Below are 26,448 nucleotides of genomic sequence, written 5' to 3'. Positions count from 1 at the left end.
TTTGCAAACCAAATAATGTGCAAACTGTCACATGCTGTATCAATCCATGGACATATGCAAGTGTACTTGGAACACTGTAGCTAATGCAAACAGAGCAGCACGGGAGAGGGTAGGGGGGAGCAAAGTTCTCGGCACGGTGCAAAACAATCGTGCCTCATGTAAAAACCCCCTTAATTGATTCAATTTTCAAACATGTCTCAGACGTTTCAAGAATTCTGGCTCAATAAACATTTCCATAGTGATTGTTGCCATGGTAAACATCTAGAAAAAAAACTAATCTGAGGCCAAACATTCCATTCCAAGGTCCTTTGATGATGTTTTTCATGATGTCATCCTACAACTTGAAAAAGGCCCAGACCTGACGTCACACTCACAAACGGATTCAGAGCGGTCTGACATACACACAGATGAACAGAGCGAACGAAACACAAGTTCTCGCAATGCAGGAAAACAAAGGCAAGCCGAGTTTCTGGGATGACAGGATTTCATCTCCCCGCTGGCAGAAAAAGAGAACTATCTGCCTGGATTACAAACCTGCCTGTCCCCAGTCTGTCCAGTCCCCAAACCAGGAGAAGGGTCAGACATAAGAGGCTAAGGAGTACAACACGCACATCAGCAACCAGCAGCCAGCAGCAGCCAAACCGGTGCAGGCTGATGGAGGCAAGGTGAAAATCCCTGCATTGATGGATTTGGACTTTAGTAATTTCAAACCTTTTCCAAACGTTTTAGAGTTTGCGATGACTATGAAGAGGCAAACCACCGAGCCAATCACAGACAACGAGGCTCTAGCAAACCTGCTGAAGCAGTTGAAGGAAACTCCAGCCAGGGACTGTGATGACAAAGAGGCCAAGCTCAAGCCAGACATGATTTTTGTCTCCGAGATTGAGCATGAGCAGTTCAAAGCCATAGAGGAGGAGAAAACTGTAAAGCATATAGAATAATCAAGATTTAGCTTCAGAGGTGAAGCAGCTAACAGAAGCCCTAAAAAAGAACAGAGAGCAGCAGGACAAAGAAAAGCTGAACAGGGACATGAAGATCAAGGACCTGGAGCTACAACTAACAAAGAAGAAGGCGTCTGAATCGGTGGCTCTACAGAAAGTCCAAAAGTTAGAGGACAATCTGTGTGACCACAAGAAGAATCATCTTCAGTTTGAAGTTCTCCTGGAGCAGAAGCAACAAGAGAAGGACCAGCTGAGGGTTGCACTGTCCCAAACAATGACGGAGCTGGAGAATCAGCGGCTGCAATGGGAGGAAGAGAGGTCCAACCTCCTCCAGTCCCTCAGCACTCTGCAGCAAACCATGCAGGAGAGAGACAAAACTGTGGAAGCGGGGATGACAAAGCTTGTCCAACTGGAGGAGAAGATCAAAGAGCTGACCAGTGTACCAAAGAAGAAATCCCTGTGGAAAAGATTCATCCAGTTGTTCAAGTAAACTGGAGAAATCTTTTCCTCTTTCTTCTGGTCCTCCCAGTTTATCCTTCATCTTCCCTGCTCCAACATTCCTCGACATTGTCCACTTCTCCTAACTCCTTCTCCTCTGTCTATCCATGTAAGGGCTTTTCTCCGGGTCCTCCAGTTTGTCCCCACACAAATATTCACATCAGGTTAACTGGCACCCACAATAATAAAACGTCTTGAAGAAAATACCATGAAATTAAGATATTTATTTGAATCTGAATGCATATTCTCAATCAATTGTTTCAGTGTCACATTAAGGATCATGTTAGGGAGGAATCCCAAAAGCTAAAGGAATTCCTGAACAGTTTTTCAGATGGTTAAATAATGGAGGTGATTGCAATGTGACTTACAAACGTTACCTTTATAATGTTAGCCCAGCCTCAAGTCAAAGAAGTACAGCACACAATTCCCCAAGCAGTCGCATAACTCAAAATAGGAACACAGGAATAATGACTATCTGTAAATGACCTTTGACTTTAACTGATAAGTAAAATTTAAGCTTAAACACTCACACACAGAGACACACAACCATGGTTATTATTTGATACATCATACTGGATCCCTGGTCACTTTCCAATGTCAAATAAATAGCCTTTAATCCCATTAAAAACACTCCAAAGTGTTCACAACACACACTGGTACAGTAAATCAGTGGTTAAGATATCACCTCGTGAGTCATTCATCACTGAAAGCCAGGGACACATGTACGTATGGGATGCACATATAGTAAAGGGAGCTTTTTTAATATATGTTGACTGTCAATGTAGACTGATGTATGTGTCAACGTTTCTCAATTTACCCATGAGGCCATAGCCTCATCAAATATAATTCACCATTTGACTCATAGCTGAGATCTCTGCTCTTACAGAAAGATCAGGTTTATAGTCTGTCTACCCTTCTCAAGGACTACCAGACGCACCTTTCCACACACACACACACGACCAGCCATCACTGAGAGAACTAGCACATATGATATGTATATAATGAAAGCTGTCAGGCTACATAAAGAACATGACAAAGGAAAGAAATCAGGGTCACCTGAACGGTTGACAGGCAGAGGACTTCATGACACTTAAACCCTTTTGAAGGACAAGGGTACATATTCATAGATGGAGGTGAATTAAAAGTACCGGAGGTAGTGACAACCGAACACTCAGATTATCTGACATGTATAGGGACAGGTTGGTTTTTTTAAGCAGAGGCTCCACAGTACTTCACAACCATACTAAGATAAGACACGATAGATTTTTGGTAGCCTAGATCAGAAAAGTCTAATGAAATTAAGCGATATGATCCAACAGGACACAGCTTTCCTCACTAGTGACGCCCCAATAAATGATAAGACATCCATGATGAAAATACATTTCAATTGGAAGATCATGTTTTTGCATTTTCTCATGGCCCAAGTGTTATTTAGTTTTTTTTTACTTTCTAACAAAACCCCCCATGGACGTATTTTAAACATTCTCAAACCAAACAGAACAAGAGCAGAAGTGACATCAAAGTCTGCTAAACTTGATCTGAACTTGGTGGCCACAGGGTGTCTTCTATATGTAATATTGGATGGCCAAAGAACACCTTATGGTGGCCAGGGGCTTCATGCTTCTTTCTTCATCTTAGAGCTGCTTTGAAAGTGGCTAAGAGCTACTTGCATGCATCACATCGCTTGCATTTATTTACATAGCACACATCAGCTGAATTAAGCTACTGTGTGAAATTGCAATAAGACAATCAATAATCTTAAATTCACACCAAAGCCCAAGAAAAAAAAATGTGATTTTCTTATTGTGCCACGTAGTAAGCTATGTTACTGAAAATTTACATCAATGTCCAAGAAAACATTATACTTTACACTGAATAGTGGGAATAGGTGCATTTACTCTTGATGGAATTATTATTTTTTTACTCAGTCAGCAAACCTATAGACGAGCTACTGGACACCTGTCTGTGAGCTACCTGTTGGAGACCTCTGCTTTTTAGATCAATATGCCATAGTTACGCTCTTGCATCTTCAAGATGGCACGAACACGTTCAATGTGAGGTGTGTTGAAACTGGAAAAAAAAAAAAAAAATTTAATGAAAAGCGGTGATAAAACTGAAAGCTTGGTTTGGTTTAATGTCGGTCGGCATACGCAGCTAACCTCTCAGGTCTCTTTACTGACTTTATTGTTGCTTAACTATATTTCATTACAGTCAATGACATACTTAGCAATGCTTCTTAAAATATGACTCCCAACTCTAAAGTCTTATACACATCCCCACCTCCACCTTAACACACACACCTACACACCAAGAAGCAAACCAGGTCAATGTGTGCAAGTAATAAGCTGCTCTGTTTTCCTAAGAGGAAGGTCAATATTATTTTGACCAGCCGGCCACTTCTTATTGTGGGCTGAGGGGGCAAAGGTGGCTACATACTGTTATTGTTACATGACCGTGTATGTTGGCATGTGTGAGAAACACCAGTGTGTATGTGTGACCTTCCTGTTCATTCACTGGACCTCTGCAAGCAGACATCACACCTTCAAATAAAAAATGTCTGAACTCAGATCCACTGAATGATCTGTTGATAAATATAATGGAAAAAAAAAAGATGAGATGAGTTAAAGAAAAAATAAATGGTTTGCCCATCGTCTTTAGTGTTTTTATTCTTCTGTTTGTACGTTTGAACTAAATGATTGGACAAAGAAAGTTATAAAACATAATTATTTGACACATTTCATAATCAGGCCAGTGGTTAAATTCAAGGTCTGGTTAACACAAGTGTTATTACCAGACAGACTGGAACCTGCAAGTGATTGACATGTTATTTCATTGGTTAAGATAACCCAACGTGAAATCTATAATCATAGCAAAGTAAAGGTGCAGGCAAAGGAAAATATCAACAAAAGAATCACTTCTTGAATACAAAAAGCTTTCACTTGGTGGTTTGAGTCAGGGGTCAAGCGCAGCCCACCCTGAAGCTGGAGATAACGGAGCCATTCAGACACAGATATGGGTTGAGGGATAAATCCTCAGTGAAGAAAAGCAGAGAGAAGGGCAGAGAGGGCAGATGACAGACTGACTGATAAACTCCAATGCTTAATGCAAAGTATTCACTTTGTACAGAGAGTCTTTCACCAAAATGTTTTAGCAATTACAGCAGGATCCTGCTTACATTTTTCAAAATCCCACTCCCAATAAATAAATAAATAAATAAATACATGCTTTAATCTTTACAGTGCAAGGTAAGACTTTCTGGCAAAGCTACAAAAAACAAATTACATGTAATCATTAATACTTTAAGGATTTTAAGCTCAACCTATAGGTTTAACATGGACAATTGTTGTTTTTTTTAATTCTGAGCGGCCTGGTTGTAGTATCAGCACTTTGTTCAATTGGCCTGGATTAAAATATCATGATTTCATGTGGATTTAGTCAGAGGCCACCCACTCAAACTGCTGCATGTCTGACAGTTTTTTTTAAATCCTTCTTACGTCTATTGTTTTAGATGTTGGTCATGGTTCAATTAATGTCATCGTGTTAATCAGCAGTGCACGCAAATATACACACACACGTACGCAAGCACAAGAACTAGATCATCAGCTAGCCTAACTCAAATGTAATTTATACATGTATGTATATTATACAGCATAAGAGCATAAGCATAAGAGTGTGTGTGCGTCTGTGTGTGTCTGTCTGTGTGTGTGTGTGTGTGTGTGTGTGTGTGTGTGTGTGTGTGTACATGTGTCTGTCTGTCTGTCTGGTGTCGATTGTCTTCATTATCTTGACATGCCAGATTAAGCAGCTATAAATAATCACATTATAACTGCATCATCTTCACTAATCAATGTGTCACACGTCTATCATCAGGTTTGATGTCAGTTATTGGAAAAACATCCAGCTCTTTCCATTATTCCCTTTCTTTGAGTTATTTAGCAGACTTCAGTTATTTAATGCAAATTGCCATTCCTCCTGGGTTTGCTAACAAAAACGGTGTCAGCGGGTGTGTTTAGAGCAGCAAGTTAGAAATGCAGAGTGTCTCTGGATACAGTCCAGGTCTTCCTCATTGTGGCAACATTTAACCGTCTGAACACGACGTCATCTAATCAACTCAAAGCTACATTAAAGAGAAATTCGTTTGCTGCATATTGGTGTCTACCGAAGGTCCTTGAGTGCAACTGTACTGTTGTTAAACAATGTTTTGACAAAGCCTGCTCAGCGTCAGACATTCAGCAGACATGTCAAGCCAAGCTCTAACCAGACTGTCCCCCCCCCCGCCCCCCTGTTCCCTTTACCTGAGAAACAACCTGAATTTAGAGGTCTGCAAAGACAATTTAAGACCATGGAAGCCTTCAAAGACATAGACTCATTATGAAGATGCTTGCACACAAAATTATAAATGCATAGTCTCAATCACTTCCTCTGCAGAACAAAGCCTCAATTTCAACTTAAAAATATGTGTTTGCAATAAAGCAGAGCTATTATCCTCACAGTTAATCAGCTCATTTAAAATGAAACTTAGACGATCTGGAGTGAGGAATGTGTAAAGATTATACTCCAGCTCCATTGAACATGCTATTAGTTTTTTATTAGTAATGACAATCAATCTGTAAATGATGCAACACATGCATTAGCTCAGCTAAATGACTTCTTCATGTGTCTTTTTTCTATCTGGATCTCCAAATACATCAGCCAACATCCGGACATTATCATTTCTCACTCACACTTGATAAATTAACGTTTTGTAATTTCTTAATTGATTGATTTGTATTAAGAACTATCATGCCTAGCAAATATAACATTAATGTAAATTTAATGAGTGACAAAGACAATAATTAGACAGGAAGACAGAAATGAATTAACAAGTTTTAAAGAGCGGCATCTGTAAGCAGCAGCAGCAGCAGCTTGTGTTACGGACCAGCAGGCAGGAGAGTTTTCATGCTAATGGATATATACACAACTGTATACTTAAAGGGCTTTCACACTTTTCACACAAAACTCTATGTGTGCATGCGAACAGACTAGGGTTTTTTTGTAGCAGGAAGTCTGAGAGAGCTGACATGAGAAAGCCGCAGGATCATTTCTGTAGAACTCCCCTCGAGCCACTGGGACGTTTCTGGCATATACTGTGACTGCTGCATGCTGCATAGACTGCATGCATGCAATACAATAGTGCACATCATTAAATGGTTGCATTAAGTTTTCTGTTCTTCTGGATTGTTGTTCTCCGCTGTTTTGTTGAAAGTGTCATTCCACCAAACTAAACGCATGATTGATACAAAGGCAACTATTCTAACTATAGCATTGTACAGCTGACTCTTGCTTCGTCTGCAACGTTAGTGTCTTTCTTCATTTCACGTCTTGCCTTTGGAGACCCCACCCCCCGACCCATGTGACAGGGCTAGTCTCCTACTGTGTGGTGCAACCACCAGGTCAGGGGAATATCTGGAATATGACGAAAGACAATATCCAGTCGGATGATTTTCTGGGATGTTTGATATTTTTGTTGTTCGAATGCATACACATGTAACATGAGAGCAGAGCCACGAGCTGATTGCTCAACTTCTGGACATTCCTTTCCTTATTCTGTCTTCACAAACTGACAGACAACATCAGGAATCACCGCGGCAACAGTAGATATACCTGTTTAATTGGTCTTCACACTCCGATCAGGAAAGAAACATTGATGGGAAATGTCTGCTGGTCTCCAGCTGACAGGGAAGATTTTTTTTAGACTTCAGCCTTTAGTAAGGTTGTGTTTCTTGGTGATACTGAATGTGTGTGAGAAAGAGAGGGTGAGAGCGCTTTTGCCGGTGTCTATTTAAGCATGCACGGAAGACAAATGAAATACATTAAACAAATATCTATTGACAACTGTGAATGCCCGGTCCCTATTTAAAGAGGACATATTAACCCCCTTTTTCACCTTGAGAGTAGTGAGAGTAAAAATGGCAGACCTGCATAGAAGTTTTGCTTTTGGTTGGGGTTGGAGTCAATGGGCAGAGATACCAGCAGAAGGAAGTTTGTTTGTTTTTTTTAACCAGAATCCCACTGTGACATCACAAGGACAGCAAATTTGAAACAGAGCATTTTACTCTGTGTAGTTAGACTTATGCAGATGTCAAACAAAGGACTGAATGGGTTTATTTCACAGTTTGTGGGTCGGTAGACACTCAGGTTACACATATTACAATGTTTTTTCAACCCATTGTAACGACAGCAACATCGGTCAGTAAATAGAAAAGTAATTAGACAAAAAAAAAAAAAAAGAGAAAGGGCAACATAAAGTAAGTACCGTAAATTCCGGACTATAAGCCGCTACTTTTTTCTCACACTTCGAGCACTGCGGCTTCTACTCCGGTGCGGCTAATGCATGGATTTTTTATGGGGGACAATGAGCTTCTGCCGCAAAAACATTTGACTTCGTCACGTCGGATCTTAATATCAGTCATTTTGCGCTTCATGCACGCACCCTCATGATGGAAAACACACAGAGAAATACATATGATGCAGCTTTCAAGTTAAAGGCGATCGACCTGGCTGTCAAAGAAGCTAACAGAGCTGCTGCACGTTAAGATGACACTGACAGCGACAACAGAGACTGAGGAAGTGAGTAATGAAGTCATTCTGAGGCAGTGAATGGATGGACTTTTTCTTGTGAAATATATTACGGTCATCTTTTTCATCAGCCGTGTTACAGACACCGTCGGCTAGGCTTCGTATTGTAACGGTTCATGTTGTAAAGTCAGTAGTTGATAATGTGTTCATAATTCCGATTATGTGGAGAGTCAGTGAATGCACCAGCGAGAACGTGTTGAGTGGCTGTATGAGAGAACGCTGGGGGAGAGAGTTGGATTGTTACGGCAAGTTATGTGTTGCTCTCTGCTGTAAACGGCGTGGTCACTGCCGACAGTGATCGGGTTATTAAGTTATTATTTGAACGCTCTCGTCGTCCTTTAACGTCCGTACGGACGCTACAGTATTTGCGGATGTTACCGGTAGCCTACGTCTGTGTAAATAGCTCTTGTTATAGCGTGGACACCTGCGGCTTATAATCAAGTGCGGCTTATATATGTACAAATACATTTATTTACTTATTTTTAGCCGGTGCGGCTTATATCCAGGTGCGCTCAATAGTACGGAATTTACGGTATATAACAGTGATCAACATTAGACCTTATTGTCTTCTTTAGCAAATGGTTGTGGCTGACAGGAAAACTTAAACCTAGACCCAATTTATTGTCAAAGACTAACTGTCTATTTTATCTTCCAAAGACAGTCTATTAAAGTTGTCTCATCCCATCAGCCAGACAGACAAAATGATCAATTCAAAGTGTTTTCAAACGGGATCAACAAGGCTATTTACAAAACACAGGGGAAGGAAATAAAAATACTCTGGAATTGTAACGCCAGCTTAAACTACATCTTGCTGAGGAGTTTACCCACTCAAACACACCCAGACCATCATAGAGCTCACTAACCCTTCTCACTTTGGATTTCATGTCGTTTTGCATACAGAAAAACTTCTCCAGAGCAGGTCATGAAAAGAATACAAGAAGGTTTCCAAGGCCCACAATATACTAAACAGTAAACGTGCTTCTTCTAGATTCAGAATAGATTCAATGCATGTTTCTCTGTGTGAGCATTTGATGAAGCTTTTGAGCTATTAATGGCCCTGAACAAACATCAATTGTATTCAGAGTACCTGTTTTTCCCTTCACTCTGAGTTAGCAGCTAACCTTTTAATCAGACCCGATTCTCTGTAAGGCGGTTTCTGCAACACCTCCAGGACGGAGAAAAAAAGATGAGGAAATACACTTCCAGCTTAAGACAGAATGCTGATGGGAATCCATTTCCTGCTTACTTTTCATTTTCTTTTGCATGAAGCTGTGAGTGTTTGAAGAACAACATGCAAGAGGAACATAAGGAGGAAAAGGGTTGGTGTCTGGGGTGGTTGGTCGTCTTCACATTACTGTGTACATGTTTGCTCGTGGTTAATACTGGTATCATTTTCTTCAAGGTTTGAGTGAAGTGTCAGTGAAGCAACTTCACAGGATTTTGTTTGACCTCGAACACTGTTCAGGTGTCACCATAGCGATGAGTCAAGGACATTAGAAGTCAGATAAAATAACTTCAAACATCTTTTTTTTTTAAAGTCACTATATTATTCTGATCCCCCATCTTAGCTCACCTATAGATAGTGTTACAATGCTTGATGCCCCAGACTAAACTAAAGGCTTCCAGAGAGCTGGCCAATCAGAAGAAAGAGGGCACATGGGGAGGATGGTCTTAAAGACACAACAGCTAAAATGAACGGACGAACCGTTTCAGGAAGAGACTGTAATGAGTGCTTTTATAGACTCAAGTAAAGATTACATGAGGAGTTGTATGAGCTGCAAATTGTGCTAAGCTACTTTATAGGTTTCACAGACCGACAACATGGAAAGTAAAAATTGGGATCTTAAAACAAAGTGAAAAGAACCCTGTTTGTGCATGAGTGTGTATCTCGGCCTATGTGTGTGTTCATTAGACAGAGTGTAAACCGAATTTCCCCTTGTGGGATTAATAAAGTATAAATTATTATTATTATTATTATTAGTAGTAGTAGTAGTAGTAGTAGTAGTAGTAGTAGTAGTAGTAGTAGTATTCTTGTAAAACTTGCAAGTTTTTTTTTTTTCATTTGCAGAACCTTATGTACCAGGAAAGTAAGCCTAGATGTTTGAAGCAAACTCTGAGATTGAGAAGGCAGCTTTTTTAAAATGTGTGTTTTCCAGTAATCTGTGGTACTTTACCCCCATGAAGGCTAATCATGTGTACATAAAGAAACCATTCACGCTGCGGATGTGCCAGAGTGTTTGCACAGACAGCACTGTGAGTTGACTGTGAGCTCGAGTTACTGTCACTGGGCTGGTTAACTTTGAACATTGGTAGACATGTAATTACGTCTGTTTGTAAAGCGTATGAAGAAATGTGTCACTTCAAGAGTTTATTGGAGGAATAATCAAACATTTTAAAAGCTATAAAGAAACACTTTAACATTTTAAACAGTTTTTTTCTCATATGTTACCTGTGTGTTCAGCAGATTTAGAATATCTTTCCTGTTTCCTCTCTGGTTATGAAGCCAACCTCAGGCAGTCTCAGTCTGCCCGGAATAAAACATCATCTGGGATTATGAGCCATTTATTAATCTCAGCTCAGTAATACTCTGAGAGCCTAGCTTCAGAATCCAATGAATATTTCACAGTTTCATTTCCGATGTAGTCTCTGGTGCTCTGAAGTGTGTACTGCCGGATGTCATTTAGTGTGGTTTATATCCATGTGTGTGTGTGCGCGTGTTTGTGTTTCTCACTGTATGGGTGTTTGGGGGAATTAATGTGTGGCTCTTTATTTGGTCTACGCACTGAAATGTGTATTTTGTGGGGTCTGTGGTACTGTGCCTTTATATTTGTTTGCTTTTGCTGTAAATGTAAGTGTAAATGAAGCTTTTTAAGGAAAATATAAAAAATATAAGACAAGCATAAGCCTCTTTTTATATGAATATGGAGAAAGACTTCTCGAGAACGTTGTCATTAAATAGAGCATGCAACACATTCAGAGAAGAATATCAGACGCTTTACTTACTTAGGAGCTTAAAGCTGCAATTGTTAAATTGTTATTGATTCAGTAAACAAGGATACCATTAAGGTCAGGAAGTGCTAGAGAATGCCTCTTTGTATCCTCCTTTCAGGTCTGCATCAGGCTGTGTGGGAAGTAATGCTTTAACTTCTTGTTTGAACTGCCCTGGAACAGTAATGTAACTGCTTCACTTTGTAAAATGTTTAATCACCACAAAGTTACTCCAAACCATTTACAATGAACTGAATAAAATGACTGGAGGAAGCAGCTAAGTACATTCCTGATTCGTATCCCTATTCTTAACTCCTGAGGGAGAATTTTGAAAGTGACTGATCGGATCAAAAGAAGACACTCCTTTGATTTTGGTGCTTAAGAGATAAAGGGAAGATTAGATATTTAATTCCTGTGATGTGAGAATGCAGTCACAGTACATGAAGCATACTTGTATCACTCCCTCAGGGCAACGTTTGGTCCTGCTGTAGTATTGTTCTGTCAACTTGTTCTGTACTGAAGGTGATCTGAATACATATGACGATAATAATGTTGGTCACATTGACACCAGAATGACCCTCTGAGTCATTTTTCAAAGCTGCACGTTCAGACAATAGTATTGTACTGTAGTATACATGCCAGACAAGTCGTCAGCAGTGTGGCCTTCTAGTGAAACACAAACATTCGTACATGTAGTCTTCCTTCCATAGAGCGCTGACGTGTCAACACACAAAAATGAGAAAAGGTTTGAAAGGACGATGAAGTGGCTCGTAAGTTTCAAGAAAATATTTACTACGAATCACACGAATGATCATTTTCACAAACAGAACTCGGGAGTCCTCTACAGTTGTTGTCAACCTACTCACGTGTGGCTATTGTTGGGAACTGTAGCGAGCATGTTTTTCCAGTTTACACAAAACGGGAAACAATTCCATTTTAACAGTTTGCAATCTTCAACCTATTTTAAAAGCCTCCCGTTTAGAGGCGCCCAAAACGCTGTCGCCGTGTAAAGGAACAGCCAAAACTTAACAAAAGGTTAACTTCTTGAAATGAAATCAGATTTCTTGTCTTTCATAATTATTGAATGCAACAAGAGCGATATTTTATGCATGTACAGATACTTGAGTGTCTTCAGAAGGACTTAAAATGTTGTATAGTAAATGTTAATTCTTCCAAAGCCTTTAAAAACCCTGAGAGGAACTAGTTTAGTGCTAACTAATGCAACTTTGCTCTTAATAAGTTCAAAGAATCTTGCAGTATTTATACACCCTTTAAGGCATACGGTACGAGCTGAGGACAGGAAAATCTACGTCTTTTCGATAAGCTGTGAGGTCATCAACTTTTCAAGCTGTGACTTAAATGAAAAATTCAGTTTAGCATAGGACACAGGCTCATTAAAACACGTTGATACTGTTTTAATGTGCCGAGCCACCAACAGAAGATTCTAGATTCATGTATGGTCTTGAGCAATGATTCACTAAAGGACTTTATACTGACCATTTTTCACAATCTAATAATGCTACAGCCCATGAGCTGTTATGACAAAATACAGACTTTCTAAAGGGGCGAGTGAAAAATGACACATTCCTCAGGGGACAAATAAGAAAAACGGGGAAAATATGGATTGAGTTTGCAAAGTCTCTGAAAGTGAATTGCTAATGACGCTGCTAAATGCTGAAGGCAACTTGAAACCTTTTCCCTTTGAATTTTGCTTGTGAGGCAATATTCCTTCCAAGGGAGTGGCTTTTAGCCAATGAAGCCCAATACTCAAGAGTGTAAGCGCACGCACACACACACACACACGCACGCACGCACAGACACACACACACACACAGATACTCACCAATGGCAGTACATACACACAGACCTGTAGTCAGCAAACTCAGTGTTGTGTGACTTATGATGAGATATCAAATTCATAGTGTTCGTTTTATTAAAAGGTATAAGATAAGATTGAAGTAATAAAGATGGTTGAACTCAACGCAGTGATTTTGTATTTATGAGATGAAAATAAAATCTGTCAAGCACTTGTCTCTCTTTGTGTTCTTTCTTAGAAGGTATTTGGTTAGTTACATTAATTTTTCTGTACTCTGTTTCTAGCTTCCAACACGTGAGTTTTATCACTTTAAACAAATGTTACATGCCTGTTTCTGATCGACCTGTCACATTAAACTTCACTTCACTTCCTTTCTTCATAAGTGTTTTTTATAGTAAAGGAAGTACATCCTCAATTACTGTCTGATTTTAAAAGCAGATGCAACACTATGCAATACATTCTAGCTGGAGAGGTACTCACCTTGTCCCTGTCCTCCACCAGGTCACTCAGTATATCATCAGGGTCCAGGATCCCCCCATCGCAGTATTCAACGTGGTGAGTCCGAACCAGGAAATCTCCTTCCTGTAACACGGGACAGAACCATCAGCATCATGTGAGGGAGACCCTGACCACTGCACTGACACCACTGAACGTTCAGCTCATGCACATATTTTGTTAACAGGAATACCTGCACACAATAAATCAATTACAATTAATATGATGGGGACATGTCACATAATGGAGCTGATGTTCACTCAAAAAGGCCTTCACTTGTTTTCTTGTTTCCCTGAGGTCTGTCAGTGAGGGAAAAAAAAGGTTTAAACCATCTTCCTGTGTGATGATTTATTTCGTGTTCAGCAAAGTTCACAGCATGCAGTTTCTGTGCAGGTGTTTCTGTTTTGAGGAGTTTGCACACCTGCTAGCTATAGTAGTTGAGCATTCAGCCTACGGTGAATGGTGTGAAGTAAGGCCCCACAGCTCGTGACTTCAACTGACCACCTGTGCTTGTCATTCCTTGACTTTAGCTAAGGGGGTCTTTTCATTCAATCCAGCCCTTTACAATATTATTTTACGATACAGAAGACCACTGGTTTCTATAAATGTATGATTGTGAACACATTAGGGTGAAAAAGTGGCAAGTCTTCTATCACATCAGGCTGCATGCAGCAGTTCATACTGTAGTGGCAGCTGCAATGCTGCAAAGACGGAGCACGTCTCAGCATTATCAGTGAATGCTTGAATCGGTATATAGTACACAAGCACCTTTTGAGATGAAAAATAGGGATTATAGAGTCCATCTTCAAATTCTGAATACAGTATATAAGATCCTTTGTTTTTCTCATCACTCTTCCCATTTCTTCCTTCTCCTTTTTACAGCTTACAGCGTGGATGCTTCGTACCGATTAAAACACCAGCCCGGCCCTCTCTCTTTCCCCTCCTAGCTCCCTTCTCCACTGTGTTGGGTCTGTGATTAATGACATCAACACTACACTGGACAGCTGACTACATAGAGCTGGTTGTTGAACAACATGCTGAGACGACACACACACACACACACACACACACAAACAGCCTGAGGAGAGCTATGACTCAAAACTTTACTGGGAGCTGCTCGATTAAATCACTCTTCCAGGGTCAGGTGCATGTCAATGCTTTTCCAAAACTCCCATCAGAGGGAGGGAAAGGTGGGGCAAGGATCACTGTGTCCCTAGATATCCCTGCAGGTCTCAAAGTCAATACCAGATCCCACACTAAACTTGGCTGTGCTGCAAAATGCTCTCCAATAAGTTACTTCCTTTCTTCAGCGTTGGACTTTTCTCGTCTATTTCATGTCTTCTGAGATAAAACCAAGTGAAAGCAGGGTTATATGGTCAATCTGTATCATCCCACTCATTTTATTAATATGCAATTAATGTCCTACGATGCCTGGAAGTACATTTTCAATCCTAAAACATATTTTCAAAATATTGCTAACTCTGTCCCGTTTCTATCAAAGCTTGATTTTCTTTCTAAATTAGGAACATCAGACAAACAGTAGAAACAGGGGGTCGCCGGTGGCGCAGCGGCAGTGCGCGCAATCCCACGTATCGAGGCTCAGTCCTCGCGCGCAGGCGGCCTGGTTTCGCGTCCAGCCTGTGGCCCATCTCCCGCATGTCTCTCCCCACTCTCTCCCCCTTTCCGACTCTATCCACTTTCCTCCCTCTATAATAAAAAGGCTTAAAAACGCCAAAAATAAATCTTAAAAAAAAAAAAAAAGTAGAAACAGAGTTACAGCGAGTTGTTACATTCTTCTCTCTATAGTTTACCTGTGAATGTGCTGGAGAAGCTTAACATGGGTTGTATGATCTCCAGTCATTCTCCACCTGGTGCCAGCAGATACAGTACACAACTGAGTTATTTAACCAGCATTAAATATAGACAAGGTCAATAATTACTTCTTGATGGATTTTTTTTTTTTCCCAACCAACCTTCCCGACTCTGAGACTGTGGCTGCTCACTTGTTAAATTACCTCTCCCTCTCCCTCCTTGATGGAATTCATTGTATGACTTCATCTATTGTAACACTGAGTTGGCCTAGACCCAGGATGTATATGAGAGAGAGAGAGAGAGAGAGAGAGAGAGAGAGAGAGAGAGAGAGAGAGAGAGAGAGAGAGAGAGAGAGAGAGAGAGAGAGAGAGAGAGAGAGAGAGAGAGAGAGAGAGAGAGAGAGAGAGAGAGAGAGAGATTCAAACTTTGCGTCTACATGTTTTTGTTTTTTTCTCCTTTGTTGTGTGTTTATCTTCCTCGAGCACCAACACTCAGGCTTTTGTGGGAATTGAAACTAAGGAACAAAATTCTTTTTCTAGTTGGCTGTTCACTAAATGGTATGTTGACACAGTGACGTGTTAATTATTATGTACCTTCTCTCCACTTTATATCAAGTTTTACAGACACTTGTGGGGCATCAAAATGAGTTCCAATATTGTTTTTAATGTATATAAACTGGTCTTGACCCTAGTTTAAACAGTGAAACACAATACAAGCTAATGTATATATTATTGTTAGACACATGATCAACTTTGCCATGCGTTACATTTTCATACATAGCAAGATTAAAAAGGGGCATGAAGGGGGAACTTAGCATTTTCCTGCTGATTCACATCATTATGTCCACATTTAGCCTGTGTGGCTTCCTCACAGCAGACTACACATTGTTGTCTTTATATTGTGCTCTGGAGGTGCTTGGTCCCACACACACATTAACAATTCATCAAATTACAACAGGCTCACTGACAGCCCATAAACATGGGGCTTTAGGGGACCCTCGGGATCAGGGTCCTGCGGGCAGTTTGCCTGCTCTGTGTTTTTAGTTATCAATAGCACGCTGTACACTACACTGTTTTCCTTGAGATGTTGTAAATCTTTTCTTCTATTTGCAGGCGATAAGTAATATTGCTGATTTGATTCATCTGTTTAAGTAATCGCACTCGTGTATTTTACAGTTATGTTCCTTACAGGGTTATTCAGACGTGGAAGCTGAATGCTCACAGGGTGTTTTAGGAGCTGTGAACAAAGGAAGAGATATAGACAAAGAGCAGATTGTTCTTATCACACACAAGAAGTCCAAAATCAAACTAGTAGATAAAGAGCAAAAGATGTGTCAAGATACAATCGTGGTGATGCTGCAGAGCTCCATGCTGCTGATGGCTTTTCATTTTCCTCCACTGTAAATCATTAGAAGAGCAAAAGACTGAGCTATGGTGACTGGAATTTCAACAAGCAACACTTTACTTGACTATTTGCTGACACAGCAGGAAGGTTAAGTCATCCACAATGAGAGAAAGTAAACTCATTACAAGGTTATTTATTCGTGGTACTGTTTCAGATTAGGAACCTGAGTGAAAGGACAACATCAGTAGGGATTTCTGAAACTAACTCGACTGTTGTGGTCTGATCAGTAGGCATAGCAACAGGAAGACATACCGAAAATGGTTCGAATTGATATCCAACATGTCTGCATGAAAAGCCTAAAAATGTATATGGGGCATTTTAACAGGAACTAAAATGTGTCCACTGACACAAATGATATGTATCTAAATCCACGACTCTGAGCGACTCGGACAAAAATATCCATGAACAAAAGGGAGGAAGGTTTCAATACAGCTCACTGCCAATGACATTTTGACATTCGCAAACAAAGGATAAACACAGTTTATTTTGGGGTTTTTTAAGGATATCAGCAAAACCAGCTAAGAATGAGAAAGCAAGCACACTGCCAAAAGCTAATATGAAAGAAAGCTATACAATAAGCAGTCAGTTTGCATCTCAGCCCATCAGAAAAACACATGTTCCCTCTGTATTTACACAAGAACAGAAGGAATAACAAGACGGGCTTGTTTTTTAGGTCAACAACCCTCTTTGATCTCTTGTTACAGAGGTAAACCACGCAGCGGAGACGACAAGAGATGAGGAGGCAGAGCGATAACAGATGTGAGCACACTTATCTAATCGGATATTCAGAGGGAGTGCCTCTGTCACAAGTGGCAAAAAAGAGGTAAACTCAGATACTGCGGGACGAAAGATAACAGGCTAATCGTATCTGAAAGTCAGGGGGATTAGTAACTAATATTTGCGTTTTGCCTGAAGATATCAGAGAATATTGGGGAATGTTTGGTAGTACTCCGAGGGCATGATCTGGAAATGAGCAGGTTAATGTAAAATCCCACCTGAGTTAAAACACGATGGCGATTATTCACTGAGTGTGTCTGACCCTCACCTCGCTCACATTCGTTATCTCTGAACAGTAAGCCTTTATACTCGAACAGTTGACATTAGAGTTTGGAATGCACGTTGATGGGAAAGACCAGAAAAGGCTCAAGGCCTCTAACAATAAAGGCTTCATCCACAATATATGGACATGTAGCAAACATGCTGTCCAGCTTCGTCAGACGGTTGTAACCAATTTTAGGAGTTTAAGATTCAAATGTTTAAAAGAATGGATATAGAAGGATTGATATCTTAATATTACCAGTCAAACATGGCTGATCATGTCGCCGCTCACTTTAATGTTAAAGGTCACATGTTATGCAAAATATATTTTACCCTGTTTTTCTACCACTAATCTGTGAGCTACTCTACAAACCCCCCAGTAATGAGAAAAGTCCTCGACGTCTTTGGCCTGCTAAATTTTTCAGAAAGTGTGCTCAAAAAGGCCGCTTGGAGAATTTCCCTTTGTGACATCACTTTGTTTTCCAGGGGTGTGTTCGGATTGTCCCTCCTATCACCTTTCACTCTCCTCTTTTCCTGAACCCCGGGAGCAGTAAAGTGGCGGCCTTGATAAGAGCGGTTTGAATCCTCTAAGGTTGGTCAATGCTTCCTTCATAACCTCCTTTAGCATAGGAAACACTGAAACGTCCTTTACGAAAGGAGATGAGAAAGGAGATGAGAAAGCCGCCCCACAATTCTTTGCAGCCGCAACTTTTAAAGCGACTCGCGCATCCAACCGTTCACGAAAAGTAACGATCTGTTAGAGGAGAAATATGGAGACAATCTGTATTTGGTTTATATGTTGAGTTAACTTATAATGCGTTTCTGCCTTTGTATTTCTTTTCTTTATTACTTTTTATTTTGTGTGTGAAGAACATGAACATTGCTTTTAGACATTCTTACATCATGTTTTGATGTTAGTTGATGTTAATTTAATACGAGAAATTGTAATATAAATTCTTGTTAATAAAAAAAGAAAAGAGACGCAGATCATTGAAGTTAGCGCTGCGATCATTTGCCTGAAACAACTTTAAACTACTTGAAACCCAGAGGTGAAAATTTGTTTTTCAAATTCCCAAATTAGAATTTGAGATACTTTAGGAAATTGATTTTTCCCAACCGTAGGTATATCCACTTTAATTCCAGATATAAATACGTGTCATTAGACATCAGTATTCCTAAGCATGCCACACAAGTTTTGCGGCAGGTTTTTCTTTACATCTCAGAAGGAAATGTATCTTCATGGAACAAATCAGATTTTATTTTGACTAATTTGGTTGCCTATAAGTCCATTTCTTTATGGTCTAAACGATCACACTCTTTACAAATGGATTATAAAAGAAGAGATAGAACAGCAGCACTGGATGAACACATTACTGTGATTATAGAGAACGGTCACCTCCTCCCTCCTCAATACCTCTCCCATCCCACCGCCTCCCTCTGAGTCATAATGACCTGTACACTGCTATGGGGCCAGGATCTTTTACCGTTTTATCATTTTCTTTCGCCACACCTGATCTGAATTCCTGCCCTGGCTCATGAAACTACAGCACACACCCGCCTAAGACACAAACCCTTTCAAACACATCCGACAAAATCTAATCAGCTGACAAAAGAACCTAATTTCACACTTTGTTCCAACAATCAGAACAATGTTTGGACAGCAAGCTCACTTTCTTGAAGGTTTTTCATAACCAAGAGACACCTTTAGACTTCAATTTCAAAAATGTATCCTCCAAAATGCTGCTGTGATTGTTCCGTTTGAAATTACAGAGGACAGAGACACCATATAGACAATCATCCATAACCTCACTTCTCTGTTTGGCTTAAGGTAATTAAGAAGTCTGTAAACAAGCTGATAACTTCCTGACAACTCCCCATGAAAACAACCACATTCGTTCTACTTCCCCTTCTTTATAAAAGGCTCTACTTCCTCTTCACCTTATTCATTTCCTCCCTGCTACATCTCTCTCGTGTGCATCAATGTTCTATGCGTTTGTCCTTATTCTCTTTTCCTTACAGTTCATTCAAATTCATCTATCAAGAATGACTGTTCCATATTTTACATTTTGTTTCTGCATCATTTTATAACCAGTACAAATAAATCCTGCAAACTGAACTGAACCGATGGGTGGAAACAGGGCTTTTACATTAAAAACATTGTGTACGTACACACACACACACACACACACACACACACACACACACACACACACACACACACACACACACACACACACACACACACACACACACACACACACACACACACACACACACACACACTTAATGTATTGTTGATTAAGGTATTATTGTTATTATACATTTCTTATTATTTGTTTTCTTTTGTTGGTTGTTTTTTCAGTAAGTATTCAGAATGTTGAAATGTTAATAGTTGTGATCTCAATATGAAAAAAAAAAATTTCTGACTATGATTTTTGCCGTAAACAAGTAGCTCTACATGATGTGCAATGTTTCTTGGAAAATAATCCTTATAATATAGTCTGTAGATATTGTAGGTATTTGGTTGGAAGAGCCATTTAAAAAAAAAAAAAACAATAAACAGTTTAAGTCTGAACTATCTTACAAACTAATCAGCATTTTCTTATTTTTCGTTCACTTGCCTTTATGTATCCTGTTCCTTTAATCCACTTTTAGTTGGACATAAGTTACAGAGAGAGGTACATATTCTAATCATTAGGCTGTGATGGAAGTGAAGAAGTCAAAGCAGATGAAGCGCACATAAAAACTTTGTGTGAGTCTAAACCACCTCACTTAATATAACGGCTTAGATGAGCATTCAAATCGTAAACTCCACGATGGGAACGTCTTACAAAGCAGCTGATAAATGGGACTGAAAGTGTTAGTAAGCTACAGTGGCTTCATGCAGAAAAACACAAGATTAAAAAAAAATGTTTTTATAACGTGACTGAGATCCTCGCCGAGAGGGAAGGAGGTGATGGGAGGAGGGGAAGACAGAGGGAGGAGGACAGAATGCAACAATTTAAAAGCATGATTTGCCGAGCACTGGGAGGAAGGATTAGAGACTGGACTGCTCTACAACACACACATATCCTGTCTTTCACACAGAAAAAAATAAAAAGGGAAAAAACAGGATAAGGAGCAGCAGTTGGGCTTGGAGTATCTTCAGACAGAAATGAAAAGTTCAGGCAAAAGCTGTCAAAGTAGGAGAAAGGGGAGTATGATAACACTGTGAAAGAAGAATATTTAAGATGTCAAACAACAAACAAGAAGTGGAGAAAGAGGCTAACGCTTTAAAAAAGAAGGAAGGATAACAGAGGAAGGAGAAGTAAAAACAGAATTAATACGGGGAGTTTGCAAAGTGCTGACAAAGGTGTGGGAGGGAGGGAGCATGACGAGAGAAAGAAAAACAGAGGAAGACAAACCTGCCTATGGGGGCGCTATGTTACAATCACAGCAAAGCTGCACACCAAATCATTTCTCATTTTTCAACCAATGCAGTCGTCGTTTTAATGGCCAGAGTACATTATGTTCAAGTAGCAGGCTCTTTGACTTCATGATGTTAAAGGAGGTCTGGTCAGGCTCATGGTTAGCATGGTGCTATTAGCATCTTCCTATTTTCCTGTTACTGCACTTTCATACACTTCCATTATCATGACGGAACACATCATTAGAGAGCTCGGGCTCAGTCCTTCAGCTACTTCAGGTATCAGAGCTGTTAGATTCAACATAAGGTGGATTCCACCCTCCAAATAGGAACACAGCTGGTACAGTCTAATCTGGCCTATAAAGGAAATGAGCTTTGATTGTCAGGTTGGTTTAAATCATGTTTCACCAGAAGCACACCTGTGTTTCATTTTGGAGTCTTAATGGTTACTAAGATCGTTTCCCCATAAGCAAAAAGAAATTTTAGGTGACATGTACTGCACACTTTGTGCCATGCAATTGAGAGAACACAATACATTGTTGTTTTGATAAGGCTACAGTGCGCCAGTAACAGACAAGAAACAAAGCATTTCACAAAAAATCCACAGTTACAACTTGCTAAGAGCCGTCCCTTCACACAATGTGGCACACTTAACTTCATGAGCATGGTGATGATTCAGTCTGTGTTCACATTTACATAATATTTAACTATGTAATATGCCATATTATGGCAATCACTACTACGAGCAGTTGCTCTATTTGGTACCTAGCGTGCCAGCAGAAGTAGAACAAATTTCACCAATAATGGCAAAGTTCAATAAATTGTTACACCTTGATAAGAACAGGAAAAAAGCCTCTATGCAGAAAAAAATCCTGATTTCTAACTCAGGCAGTGCAAACTGCGTCTCCAAAGGCTCAACCACTCTTCCATAATGTTTCACATTGAATTGAATTGCTATTAGTTAGCTGCTAAAACAATAAAAGGGGAGAAATTTCAATCCTACTTTACAATCTAAAAGCACAAAACTTGCTCGGCTGTTTGAAGATTTCAAAAGAAAATGGTGACACCCTAACCACCAGTACACACTCAGCCAAGGCCCATAGCTCACCTAAAAGGAATGAAGTCATGCACAGAGGGTAAACAACAAAAAAAAAGTGTCTGCTGTATAGAAAGACGTAAGGTACAGGAAACAGTTATGTTTAAGAAACGCACGACCAGAAGCTTGATAAGCTGAAACAGGATTTCAAAAATACAAATAGGATGATGAAAAGAGAAGTATGACTTGATAAGATCTCTGTCCAACACTCCTACTTTCATCCATTTGTTTAAAGTCTAATGGCTATAAACTCAACTTGTCAGTTCTACCTCTAAGATGGACAGAGAAGAACAGGAGGAAATGTTCAAAGAGGAAGAAGAGTTCAAATGACAGGAAAGTAAGTAAGCAGTAAGATAAAGGGACAAAACACAGCGAGTAGTAAGGGTTGATTTGGATAGATGAAAGAAGATAAGAGGCAAAAAGGTAGCAAGAGCAGGAAAAAGAAGAGGGTGAATAAAGTGAGGGCTTTCTTGGTGTCTACCTCACAAAATCACAAACACACACACACAGCTCCTACAGCTCCCCTTCAATCGCAACTGAGGCCATCTGTCCATATGACTGGTGTGCTCTTTGAATAATGGAGCCAATATGAAGCGAGTCACTGAGAAGATTTGGTCGTCTGATGGGGGTCACAGGGTTCCTGCCCTGAGAGCAGCACTGGGAATCAACAGCAGTCATAAAGGAATCATAAGAGGGAGTCATTTGCATTTGACGCTCACAACGAAAGCGACTTGTGGCCGCTCCTGTCTAGACCATCATAATTCATATCAGATATGCTTTTAATTTTTGATACAGCAATTATGGAAAACTGGACCTCCATGGCTTTTTCTAATTTCCCAAGACTTTGAAATATGAAAATCATATGGCTCTTTCATGATATAAAAATGACAGAGCTTCTGTTTTTTTTTTTTCTTATGACTTCAGGGGAAAACCTCAAATGTTATGAAAGTGCTGTTTCATAAAAAGTTGTCTCCACTTTCCTCTCTTTCAGGAGTTCATATATTTTATACACATTATTACAAAAGTCCTTCTTGTGATTAAAAATGTTGCTAAGTGATGGCTCAGAGGTCAAATAGACTCCAGTAGAGTTAAAACTGCGTCCTCACGCTTTTGTTGAAGTTCTTGGGCACACTGGACTGTTCTGTATCAAGCCAAAGTTTGTGTTAATCTAAAATGACTGCCACAGAGACAAACAAGGGAGGAAAAAATCCATCACAACTAACTTGCAGGTGCATGAGTGTCAGCCAAGTAACCTCCAAAAGTCATTACAAAGGACGTAACTATTCACAAGTCACGATACTGGGCTCACGATATGATTCTCCCATGATTTAAAATGAGACAAACGATGACTGAAAAAGCTTCCTTTAGGGGCCGTAAACTCGCTTGTCAGTTTAGTTTGAGCTTTAAATTATTTCTTTCCCCTCAACAAAGGGAGGTGAGTTGAGCGTCTCATCGTGATGTCGATTAAATGCTGCATCATGTTGGTTGTGTCATTTCTCTCTGTCTTCTTGGACTATTTTCACACATTTATTTTTTTCTTGTCTGTTATCTTCTCACCTCTTGGATTTGCTGTCTTGGGGAAACAAAAAGCTTCCACACCTCCCATTTAAAAGACGGAGGTGCGTCCTTTATTTCATAATCTTGCTATGCAGCTGCCAAACGCCTCTGCTCCACAGCTGCTGACACTCAACCTATTATTGAGATTCAGTTTTCAGAGTACTGACGTTAATTACAACACCTTTGAAACAATTAATCATGTTTGATTTTGACATCCCTTGTCATTACTTTCAAGAAGCAAAAATAGATTACTGATCATGTACAATATCTAGTTGGTTATACATGTAATCTCTGTTGAGAATGTCAGCCTTTTTTCCATTCAAAACATGATGCATTTGAAAAGTGCAGGTCATAGTTGTGAGCAGTACCTGTTCCAGGAGTTTTCTGTATCTCTGTGTGGCCTGCTGGATCAGATCCCTCACAGTCCAGCCCTCCTTGCAGGGTACCACCACACCTGTCTGCCCAAAAGTCACGGTAACCTTCATGATGGCACTGACTTCTTCATCCAAGATGCAGGTTGTGAACAGGGGGGTAAATACTGCGGAGTGACTCCGAGGCTGATAGTGAGTGGCTTGGTTGAAATGCCAATATCACAAAAATACCTTTTTTTTTTTAAAGAAAGTCACACAGCTTGACAAAGTGGTCCAGAGTCAACAGAGCTCCTTACTTATTGTGTTGACTGTCTGACCATGCCATTGCAGCTGACTTTTACAGCCTAGGTGATAAGGTAATGACAATCACACCTTTGAGTACTTACGACTGAGATATCGCTTTTTATAGTCAAGCTTTAAACATGCTCATCTGTTTACCTCAAGGATGAACACTTTTACACTTTGTGTGTGAATAGCAGTGTCCACTTTGCAGTAACGCTACAGCAGTCCCTTCATTATGGACTTAAGTGTTAGCTGTTTCATAAAAAGTGTATGTTATGTCATTATTTACAGAGAGTTTATTACTACTAACTCTGTTTGACTTTAACACTTAACATCGGTCTGTTAGCTCCTCTTTGCTAAAAATTATTAGCTTGATACTGTAACCTGGCCTGGTGAAGATAACAAGCAAAGGATGAGGTTGTCCGTGATGTTATAAATCCTCACGGCCTGCTCAATCAGTCAGGTAGTTCGCCATTGCTTGTTTTTGACAAAATAAAAGTTTATCAGCACTTTCACAGTCAGCCAGCAGGCTCTCCCCCTGCGTTAGCTAACGTTAGCAACCTTAGCTGAACTTTGGAGGGAGGGATGCAGCCTCACGCGCATCATTCCTGAACTTTTTTTCCTCACGCGAGTTTTCCTTCTTCCGAGCGGTGGATAGCGCGTTCACTTCATCACCGACACGCACAGCGAGGCAACGCAGAGTCGTCGTTGTCTTCACATGTGGTCACATAACAAAGCCGAAGTGAACAGGAGCGCAGCACTTTGTTTTGGAAAAGTTTTGGGATTCCTTCACTGCCTGTTGCTGGTCCGCTGCTCCTGACCAGTTCCTCCTGACCAGCAGCTCCTCCACCGCTTGTTACTGTCACTTTTCTTAAAGGGGAAGTACTCCATTTACTGCGCGACTCGTGGATCCTCCTTCTCGGCTAAAGTTACTGCTCAAATAACATGTCATGAGCCAGAAGAAATACGATTCACTGGTTTGAAGTGCATCTGAATTCATCTATGAGGAGACAGTTTTTAAAAGCATACAGAAAACTGCTGCAGTAGTTAAAATGCACTCTAGCCTTTTATTAGATAAACGCAGCCTATATTAAATTAACAATCCTGCACTCCAAATAATTAAAGCTGCATTCATTTGCCTATATTTTCAGTCTAATAGAGAAAGGAAAAGGCTGTGTTGTGTCTTACTTTCAACAAATTAGGTACCAAAGAATAATTTTAGCTTTCTTTCTGGCCTTCTAATAAATGTGATATTTACTTTCCCTTTAGTGCTGTGTAATAACCAACACACCGAGCTGACTTTAAAACTTTCTGCATAATTAAAAACAAACTTCTTTTTAGTTCATCATTACAATCCTGTACATTTCCGTTATTTTATATTTGTATCATTTTACCAATTACTATAATGATGACAATATTAATTGGAGTAGCTCAACTTATAGTTTATAGTTAATTTTATCCTGCTCTATTAACTCAAACCAAATGGTTAAGTCCATTTTTGAAAGAAGACCTTTTTTTTTAATCTGAGAAGGGGACAGCGGGGCCTCACAGACTAATTTCTGTAGAAGTAGACACAACCCCTTATTCGAGGCTACCTGTGTAGTGGATAATGGCTGGATTGCAAGTCGCTGTCTTTCATGGCTTAGAATGAGATTCTTGCATATAGAGTTGTTATTGGAAACACCCGTGCTTCTCCTACAATCACAATATGTTCTGCAAAAGAGGCCATTTCCCCTTGATATGAGGATGTTCAATCTTAAATCATATTGAATGCCCTTCATATAGTTCAGTTTTTAAAACTTCTCTTAAAAGTACAAAAGGGGCATAAACTCTCTCATTTGAAACAATGCCTGAGATATTTGCAGCATTATTCTTGTGCTTAAGTAATTTCTATGAAAATTTATTTGGAAAGTTGAACAGCTGTGAATATCAGAAGTGACTTATAAAATACTTAAATATTGATTTGTATTTGAACTTATTTAGACTGAACTGTAAAGAATTTATTGTTGTGTAATGAGAAGAGGATGATTGTTCATATTACTTCATAAAACAGACACAAATGGACATAAACACTGGTCTTGATGAGTTGTTTTATTACGTCATTATAAATTACAGATGACATACTT

At 39.8% G+C, this 26,448-nt stretch overlaps 1 protein-coding gene across 3 annotated transcripts in view; it reads right to left on the bottom strand.

The window, feature by feature from the left end:
• Positions 1–25,219, bottom strand: part of LOC306832593 (partitioning defective 3 homolog B-like) — a 201,422-nt gene extending 176,203 nt beyond the window's left edge. For 2 of the 3 annotated variants that reach the window (XM_079357396.1, XM_079357397.1), the window contains exons 1-2: positions 24,038–25,219; positions 13,342–13,443 (exon numbers count right to left, since the gene is read on the bottom strand). In XM_079357396.1, the coding sequence (XP_079213522.1) occupies positions 13,342–13,443; positions 24,038–24,154 (219 nt within the window). In that variant the 5' untranslated portion in view covers positions 24,155–25,219. The remainder of the gene's footprint in view (positions 1–13,341; positions 13,444–24,037) is intronic. The other variant, XM_079357398.1, reaches the window with a different exon arrangement.
• Between the last annotated feature and the right edge of the window lie 1,229 nt (positions 25,220–26,448).

Source organism: Symphodus melops (assembly GCF_947650265.1).
Source record: "Symphodus melops genome assembly, chromosome: 12".
NCBI classification, from domain to species: Eukaryota; Metazoa; Chordata; class Actinopteri; order Labriformes; family Labridae; genus Symphodus; species Symphodus melops.
This window is presented reverse-complemented; position numbering and strand designations above follow the sequence as displayed.